Source organism: Sturnira hondurensis, unplaced genomic scaffold (assembly GCF_014824575.4).
Source record: "Sturnira hondurensis isolate 20B ecotype Veracruz unplaced genomic scaffold, ASM1482457v3 Scaffold0004136, whole genome shotgun sequence".
Taxonomy (NCBI): Eukaryota; Metazoa; Chordata; class Mammalia; order Chiroptera; family Phyllostomidae; genus Sturnira; species Sturnira hondurensis.
This window is the reverse complement of record NW_028076767.1, coordinates 28,511,093-28,520,644: the sequence shown is the minus strand read 5'-3', so window position 1 is coordinate 28,520,644 and position 9,552 is coordinate 28,511,093. Positions and strand designations below refer to the sequence as shown.

The following is a 9,552-nucleotide window of genomic DNA, read 5'->3' as shown; positions in this document are numbered from 1 at the left end:
GCCAGCGGGGAAACTGAGCCCCAGAGAAGGAGCTGGTTGCCCAAAGTCACACAGCTTGCCAAGAGGTCTGAGTGTGGGGCCACGCAACCCAGGTCCCCCGAGCTGCGCGTCCTGTTCTTTCCTGTAAAGCAGGCAGGGTGACCTCAGCACCCCCCCTGGAGGGCTGTTTTATCTTTCACTGGGACGGCGGCGGCAGGTCAGGAAGAATTTATTGTCCCTTCCTGTCAGCAGGCCCAGGTATCAGTCCCCAGCGGGACAGGTATTGCTAGTGACACAATCGAACAAATGAAATCAGACAGTGGTCCCTACTCCTTTTGAATGGCACAGGAGAGAGGGGCCAGGGGGAAATAGATTTGGATGAGCACAACACTTTCCGCCCTCCCTGTGTACAGAGGGGCAGGGCTCTCATTTTTCGGGGCTCCATCGTGGGGTACCTCCTGTTTTAGGTGCATTACATGAGGTCATATCTCACCTCACAGCATGCTGGGGAGGAGCCTGACATTGCACAATCACGTTCCATTTTCAGGATGAAGAAACTAGGCAGACTGACTTCCCCAAAGTCAACAGCTAAGAAATAGGGGAGCTGGGATTTAAGGCCAAATCTGTGTAATTTCAAAGCTCTAAGTAGTTTTTATTCAGCTTACCAGCAAGGTGTGGGGGCAAAAAAAAAAGCACACTTCATTCATTCATTCATTCATTCACTCACTCAACACTCAGTCCTTCACTAAACATAGGCCGAATATTAGCTTGTACTTTGGCATATGCCTAGGTCTGGGTACAAAGCAGGTGTTCATAAAACCACGGGTTGTCGGAGCAGGAGGGTCGCTCAGGTATCTGGACTCGCGATTTCACTTTTCAGATGGGTAGTCTGAGGCTCAGGGCGAGGGGCCTTACTCTGGGTCCAGAACAAAAAGATCTTCTGCTGTCCTGTATTCTCCGCTACTCTTAGACTCTGTATGGGTATCTTCCTACAGCCTCTGAGAAGACGATCATCAAATTTCTGCTTGCATACATTCAGTAACAGGAAGCTCATCACCTCCTGAGGTTGTTGTTCCCATTATTGTTCAACTGTGATTCTTAGGAACTTCCTCTTTACACTGAACCAAAGGCCATTCAGTCCAGTTATTCTTACAAAGAACACAATATTTACTGAACACTCGCTAAATGACAAGTGCTGAGTGCTGGGGAATGCGACGGTGAACCAGAAACTGGCTCTGGTCTGTGGAACTCAGAGCAGGTCGTGAGTATATGGCATGCTCAGTGCTACGACTGAGGAAGCTACTGGAGACCACTCTGGACTCCCTTGGCCTGGGTGTAGGCAGGGCAGGAAGAGATGTTACCGCTGAGAAAGATGATAGGGAAGTAGGCAGATGAAGAAAAGGAAGATGGGAATTCCCGGCAGAAAAAAAACAACAAAACCAACAAACCCAGTATGTGTAAAGGCTTGGTGGCTGGGAAGGCTGATGTTTGGAGCTGTATGAGTATTTAAGTCTGAACAGAGCATAACGGCATGCGAGGTGGGGAGGGAAGGCAAGTGAACTTGGAGAGGCAAGTAGGCCATGCTGGGCTGCACTGAGTTTGGACCTTGTCTAGTTCCCTGAATGAAGAAAGGAAGAAATTAATGAACAAATGGTTGCTGAGAGTTCCATACCCTCTGTTCCGAAGGGACCAACTGGTTCCAATGTTTGTGTGCAAAGTGGAATCCCCCAGGTGTGGTCACCCCTCAGCCCTCTGCCTGGCGGGGGAGGCCTTATTTAGCCTGGCCTGGCCCTGCTGAGCTTTCCTTGGGAGTGACTATATATAGGGGAAGAGGGCAGCCCAGTTGCCACTGTCCATCTGCCTTCCTCAGAGTCCGGCCCCCTCTTACTGGCCCCAGGCTCTGCACTCAGTTGTCTCAGGGCTCTTTCTGCTTGACCGTGAGCGTTGCCTACCCCCCAACAGCCAGCCTGGACCCTTGTGGACCCTCCGGCAGGGCCCCCTTTGGACTTGCTCCACCCACCCCTTCACTCCTCCGATGTCCAGCTGAGAACTTCCAGACTTCCTCACTGATCTCCCTTGAGGGGCCGTCTACTCGATCACCTACTCAGAGAAACTTCTCCCGGTTCCCTCCTTGGTCCCAGAATCCTTCTGCTGGAAAAGATAAACCTGAGAGAAGAATCTGCATTCGACGTTGATTCCTCCTCTAAGTGCACACACACCCCGTTTCCTGGAGCCCTGCATACCTTTCTCCTTCTGGATAATTCCCGCGAGGACTGTCTGCACCAGCTTCCCCTCAGTCAGGATAGTAACAACCACCGACATGACTAGAGACCTTTATGATTTACAAAGCTCTCCAATAAAAAAAGCAATAATAATAGTTGCCACCTCACAGATGAGTACTGGAGGACAGCACGTGGTCAAAATGCTCAGCCCAGTGTGTGGGATGTTACAGAGGTTTAGTGACTGTGGCTGTCACTTTCCCCTCTTCCTGTCCCCTGACCTGACCGTGGTTCAGAGACAGAACATTCCACTTGTCAAGCACCAAGCCTATATCACTGGCACAACCCAGGGGACTTATTCCTGGGTTCCCATATGCCACGGTCTCTCTGTGAAGGACCACCCCCATCTCATGGATAAGGAAACCGAAACTCAGAGCGGCATTGCCACCTGTTGAGATTACATGTGGACCTTGGGTTTTGGACTTCAAGCGTGTGCTCTCCTTATTCCACCGTGTACCCTCACTTTTCTCTATTCTGATTGTCCTTACCCATCTTGGAGCTGGTGTGCTTCTTGAGGGGAGGTCGCTAAGGCAGTGGAGCAGGGCGGGTTCTCCTCGCAAGAATCTAGGACGTCAAGGCCTGCCACCTGCTCCGAGTCTTCAATTTCTCTGCAAGGGCCCTTGGCTAAATTAGGCAATGGGTTAGGATGCTGGGAGGGAGGGGAGCTTGCTGACCCCAGGATCTGATTGGCCAGGGTGTCCAGTCCTGGGGAGTAGGGAGGTGGGAGGAGAGAGTGCCCCTACAAGTCTCAGGGGCTGGGCCAGGCCAGAACATCTTCAGATAGTGGAGTGCAGAGGAGGCGGCCTGCAGCAGAGGAGCCCCTGTGACTAGCAACCATGGTAAGGACAAGAAGGGACTTCATCCCTTTGCTCGCTGGAGCGCTTCTGGGCCTCTTTGGGGCCCGATCTGGGTGCTCTGTGGGGCAGTAGGTTGGATGTTTGAAGATGGAACGTGATGGTGCCTGACACCCAGGAGGAAGCCTGGGGAGGAAGCCTTGAACTTCTCTTAGAAGGGCAGGGCTGGGATGTTCCAGGCATTGATCTGGAAGGCATGCCGATCCCCTGCAGACCCTCCGAGAGTTCCAGCAATGGTGGTCAGAAAACTGTGAGGAGGAGGCTCTCAGCGTGTGCCTACTTTAGCTTGTAAAGACCTGGATCCTGAGGGCCAGAGGGAGTCAATAGCAAACCGGCTGGAAGCCTGGCCAAACCTTCCGAGGGCCAGTGAGAGAAGGAAGGCTCCTCTGGAACATGAAAGGCCTGCAGGGCCTCGAGCCAGCTCAGGCGCAGGACCCCAAGAGCTCCAAAGGTGATGAGAGGTGACAGAAGATGCCAGGCCAGTGTTAGAGAGACCTCAGCCCCCCAGACAGGGCTTCTGATTTGGGACTCTCACCTTCCTCTGAGATCCCCCTCCCCACCACACTTCAAGGGGTAACTAAACCCTGGAGGCCAGCTGTTGTTGCCCTTGCCAGACTAAAATTAGCCTGTCCTCCTGGCCTGGGCAAGGAGGAGAGAAGGAGGGTGGGGGGCAAGGAGGAGGGCCAGCAGCCAGCAAGCTAAGGAACTCCTTGGACACCTCAGCCCTTCCTGACCACCAGCTGCAGCCCAAAGCCCCCTTCCAAGATGCCTTGGCTTAGATGCGACCAGAAACCCCCCCCAGAAACCCTATTTTCCCTCCCACAAGCCCCCCCCTCATGTTCTGCCTGACATGAATGGCATTTACTACAACGCCTGCATCCTCTGCAAGTTCGTGGAGGGGAGGAATGACCTGTCTGACCCTGGGGGCGGGGGGGGCGGGCAGCCGTCCCAGAGCCTAGTCTATGGCTTGATACTTTGCAGGTGCTCAATAACGTGGTGTCACATTATTTATTTGAGAATATTTTTATCAAGCACCTATGAAAATATGAGGTATTGTTAGGAGCTCCGGAAAATGGGAAAATCATGCCCGAATGGTGTCCACTTGGCAAAAATTCCCTTCACTTTATTTTACCTCTGAAAACCTGCAGAACAGGGAGCACAAGGAGACATTAAGTGACATGCCTAAGTTACTGGGGGGGTTCCTGATTTGACCTCTGATTGACAAGTGAGGAGGCCTTGGACATAATCAGTTTCGTTCCTAACTCTCCAAATCTGGGGTCAGGGGCTGTGGGAGCAGGCAGAAGCGGTGGTCAGTTTGGAGTTGTTCTCCCGGAGGACCAAGGGGGCACTTACAGAGGTCGGGGGGGAGGAGCAGGGGAGCAAGGTTAAGGCTAGACAGCGCCCCTGGGCTGCCCCTTCTGCCCTCTGACTCTGTGTCTTCTGCAGACGGACCAGCAGGCGGAGGCCCGGTCCTACCTCAGCGAGGAGATGATCGCTGGTGAGCGGTAGAGTTCAGGCTGGCTGCTGGGTGGCGTGTGCTGGGGATGGTTGGTGCCTGGGGAGCGAGGGACAGTAGTCGATGTGGGGCTGACAGTCCAGCCAGGCTCACCTCAGCTCTGTGCCTTCTTTCCTCTCACAGAGTTCAAGGCCGCCTTTGACATGTTTGACGCTGATGGTGGCGGGGACATCAGCGTCAAGGAGTTGGGCACGGTGATGAGGATGCTGGGCCAAACGCCCACCAAAGAGGAACTGGACGCCATCATCGAGGAGGTGGACGAAGACGGTGAGCGGGTAGCCCTCCGAGACAGGGCTCGGGGGTGGTGGGGAGAGGCGGGTACCCAGGCACCCGAGACTCAGCCTCGCTCACCGCCCGTCCCCCGCAGGCAGCGGCACCATCGACTTCGAGGAGTTCTTGGTCATGATGGTGCGCCAGATGAAAGAGGACGCGAAGGGGAAGAGCGAGGAGGAGCTGGCCGAGTGTTTCCGCATCTTTGACAGGTGCGCTGGGGGCCTGGGAGCAGAGGCAGGACTGCAGGGTCCGAGCCTGGCCACCGGGGCACGAAGGTCCTCGGGGTGAGGGTCCAGCAGGGGGCGCCAAGCGCGGCGAGCCCCCGCCTGCCCTGAGTCCGGCTGTCCCGTCGCCCCGAAGGAACGCAGACGGCTACATCGATGCGGAGGAGCTGGCTGAGATCTTCAGGGCCTCTGGGGAGCACGTGACAGACGAGGAGATCGAATCCCTGATGAAAGACGGGGACAAGAACAACGACGGCCGCATTGACTTCGACGGTGAGGGCTGCGGGAGCGCGGGGCGCCGGGGACGCAGCCGTGCGGGAGCGTGCGGGGCTGCGCACCAGTGCAGCCGCGCCCCACGCGGGCGCCCATCCTTGGGGCGGGACGGGGCGTCGCCTGACCAGTTCCTCCCGTGGGCGTGCAGGGAGCCCGGGCGGTTTTGTGCAATTTATCACTAAACGCGCGGGCACGCCCTCGGTGTGGCCAGATCCCTGGCCGGGCCTCACTCGTCCCCGGACACTGCGCCCCGGCGCTCCGCGTCCGGAGGGGACCCCTGACCGCCTGTTCCTCTTTTTCCCCGCAGAATTCCTGAAGATGATGGAGGGTGTGCAGTAAGAACTCCTCCCGAGCCTCCACCGAGACCGCGCGGCCCTCGGGCGTGGGGCCTCCGCCCCGCCTAGTGTCATTCCCCGCCCGGGAGGGAAGCGCGGCCCTTTCTGGGATGCCCTTCTAGAAGGAATAAAAGCAAACGTTGCAAAGCGCTTGGCCTGAGTGAGGGGAGGATCCAGGAGCGGGTGTCCGAGGACCTGGGCCGCTGTGCAGGGCGCCATCTCGCCTGGCGCCACCCGAGCGCCCTCCGGCTCCGAGAGGCGACTCCAGTTGCGGGGTGTGGGAGGTCGCCGGAGCCGAGCGTAGGGCTGCGCTGGATGCGCTCGGCAGGCTCTCGCCCGGCCACACGCAGCTGGCGCTGGGCGTGTGCGACTCATCGAACAGGCTGCGGCGGCGCTTGGCGCTGCAGGAGGGAGGCCGCAGGGGTTTCGGTTTGAGTCAGAGCGAGCCGGGGGGGCCCGGGGAGGGTGCTGGGGACCTGGGGTGAAGTGAAGGCGCCGCAGGGGGCTGAACCTGGGGGAGGGAGGTGAAACTTTCTTTCCGCACCGTCCCTCCTTTCTGGAGCCTTTGGGTCTCGGGCACAGGCTACCGGGTTGAGGGTGGGAGAGCGGGGACCCATCCATCCCAGGCAGCAGCATTCCCCCTTGTTCTTTTCCATTTCCTCTATTGTGAGCGGCTTATAGGTCTCCTGCAGGCGACGGTGGGGGGACACTGAGCCAGGAAGGAGGTTCTGGTCTCATCCTCTCCACCCTGGATCCCTCCCTCTGCCTGGTCTCCCTGACTTCAGCGCCCTCCAAAGCCATCAGCATGATCTAGCTAAAATGAAATCTGACCTGGCCACACCGCCTTTGAAAGTCTTTTCAAGGCTCCCCGTTGCTGCTTCTAGAATCAAATCCAGTTGTCTTCCCCTCCCCCAGTGGGCTCCATCCACACTGGGTGATGTATACTTCCTGCTGTGAACAGTGGGGATGCACATTCGAGCCTTTGGGCCTTTGCACATGCTCTTCTCCCTCCTTGGAATGCCTTTTCTCCTTTAGTAAGCCTGGAAAATTCTTCAACCAGCTCAGATACCACCTCCAAGATACCCAAGACCCAGAGCAGATACCATTGGCTCCTCCCCAGAAACCTGCCCTCCCTGGCTGCAGGCTGGCTTCCACAGTTCTTTGTACCACAGTTCTTTGACCCAGCCCAATTACAGCAGGCTGGGTCAAAGGGAATTAAGGACAGGGGTAGTTTGGCTTCAGTCAGGCTGAGTTTGACTCCTCACTCCTGGTGACACAGGAAACTACTCTGTGCTTCAGTTTCCTAATCTGTAGAATGTAAAATCTGATCAGGGTGGCACTTGCCTCACAGGGTTGTGAGAAGGAGTTCAGGTATGGCAAATACTTAAAACACAACCTGACACATAGGCTCAACGTTTAATATATGCCATTATAAATGTCATTATCATTCTGAAGCCCTGCACTCCACTGTTATTCATGGCTTCAGCCCTCCCTCCCCAACTCGCATATTTTTCATGTTTCCCAGTTTTTATTTCCACTCCGGATCAGTACGGGGGGGGGGGTAGCAATCGGGCGTTATCTCCTTTGGCCATACAACCAGAGGCTCAGGATCTCATGATCTCTATTTTATAGGTGAGGAGACTAAGGCTTGGGGAGGTGCAGTGCACAGGCACACAGTGGATAGCCTGGGTGATACCGCTCTGTGGTGGATCAGGAACAAGGCCCTTACCTGTTGACAGTTCTACCTGGATGTCCTGCCTTAAACAGATAAGCTCCCCTACTCCTCCGTCTTGCTCTTCCGAGTGCCTTGTCTTTGGGATGGTGCCCTGAGGGACGCGGCCCGGCCCAGGGATCCTGGAGCCTACATCCCACCTCTAATTTACGTGCTGTGCCCTGCTGCTTTCTATCTCCTTATCGTTTCACCCCTCCTCTCCATTCCATGCCCGCTCTGAGTTACAAATTGGGCCACCGCCACTGCATACCAGGCTGTTGAGAACAGCAGTTAACCTCCTTCCTGCCCTTTACTCTCCAGACAGGCAACAGCCTGAGTCTGACTGGGGCACTGCCCTGTTCAAGGTTTCATTAGCCCCCAGTTGCTCTCAAGATAAAGCCCAAGCATTTTCATATGGCTTTACAAGCCCCTGGTGACCTGACGTCATGCCACTTCCCCAGTCTTCATTCCTCCCCTCTTGCTCATCTCCCTGAATTTCTGGCTTTCCAAGGAGTGTGCTCTCTTATTCCAGCCGCATGGTCCAGTCCTTCTGCAGAAAGCTCTCCTTGACCCTCCTAGTCCTTGTTAGGTGCCCCACCTCTCAGCTGTCAGAGCAACACATGAGTCTAGCACCCCACATTTATTGAGTGCTCACTATGTGCCAAGCTAAGCTCCTTCACCTCCCATTTTACGAAGAGGTTGAGTCTAAATGTCCAAGTGTATACAGGGGACATGGGGGTGGAGCGAGGATTCTAACACAGTCCTTCCGCCTGCCTGGTTTGCGCTCTTAACCATCCCTCTGTGTGACACTCTCTCTACCTGATGATATGTCTGTCTCCGCGTTGAACTTCAACCTCTTTGAGCACAGGACTGAGTCTTTTCCCCTGCTTTATCCCCAAGTACAGGGCCTTTACCCTGTAGGCGATCAGTAACTGTAACAGGTGAATAGGAGTAATAATCATGATACCTTTTAAAAAATCACAGATAGGGGTTTTTGTCACCATTAAAACTCTCAGTCCTAAACAGCTTCTTGGACTGGGGGCTGGTGTCCATCAGCTCGACCCACCACAAAGCACCGTGAGTTTTTCTAATTCAAACCTCGACTTCTTCCGCATTTTGACTTTTCTAACAAAGACGTCATGGAGTGGATAGATTGGCAAGCCTTTTCTATGTCTCTTTCAATGCTATAGGAACCAACTTATCGACTGCTTCTTTCAAGTCATTTGTCTGCACTCTTGGGTCATGATTTCCATCATCTTCTGGATTTGGCGGACTCATTGAGCATGAGGTCTTCCTAATCTGACTGTTGCATTCTTAGTAAAACCAACACAGCATAGACAAAGCCAATAACCATTGGTAGTCTTGACAGCAACATGAGCTTCCATGATGGCCCACCACTCTTTTGATGGTGGAGCACATTTTGTCATAGGTAAGATCCATGCCATGGAAACTAGGCAGTTTTATTATTATTATTATTTGTCCTGGCTGGTGTGGCTTAGTGGACTGAGCACCCACCTGTAAAATAAAAGGTTGCCAGTTTGATTCCCAGTCACAACACCTGCCTGGGTTGCAGGCTAGGTCCCTAGTACGGGCCACACAAGAGACAACCACACGTGGATGTTTCTCTCCATTTCTTTCTCCCTTCCTCCCTCTCTAAAAATAAAAATAAAAAACTTTAAAAAATACAAGAAATGCAGAATCTCAGGCCTTACCCCAGACCAACTAAAGCAAAATTTACATTTGAACAAGAATTTAAGTGGATTTATAAGCACTTTAGATTGAGGAGCACAGCTCCAAGCCCCAAAGAGAGCTAAGTTCACTATTTTAGACGTAAGGAAACTGAATGAGGATGCCCAAGTTCCACTGGATCTGACGACTCCAGGTTTCACATGTGGCTGCTTGGTGGGGTGCAGGGCAGGAAAGGGGCCTGGGATAGCAGAGTAAGAAAAGGGGTGGGGGAGAACTTTCCCCACGGGCTCCCTGCTGTCTTCTCCCCTCTGCCCAAGGCCTGTACAACCAGCTGCAGGCAGAGCAGACCCCGGGGTGGGTGGAGGCTGAGACCTGGGTGGGGGTGGAGTGCACCTGGGTGCTGTTCGTCCAGCTTGGAG

At 54.6% G+C, this 9,552-nt stretch overlaps 1 protein-coding gene across 1 annotated transcript; it reads left to right on the top strand.

The window, feature by feature from the left end:
* The first annotated feature begins 2,997 nt into the window (after positions 1–2,997).
* On the top strand, positions 2,998–5,883 carry TNNC2 (troponin C2, fast skeletal type). Its single transcript, XM_037044160.1, has 6 exons — positions 2,998–3,097; positions 4,559–4,610; positions 4,752–4,895; positions 4,996–5,110; positions 5,262–5,398; positions 5,706–5,883. Exons 1-6 carry the CDS (start codon positions 3,095–3,097, stop codon positions 5,735–5,737), a joined length of 483 nt encoding a protein of 160 aa, XP_036900055.1. The 5' UTR covers positions 2,998–3,094; the 3' UTR covers positions 5,738–5,883.
* Positions 5,884–9,552: the final 3,669 nt, after the last annotated feature.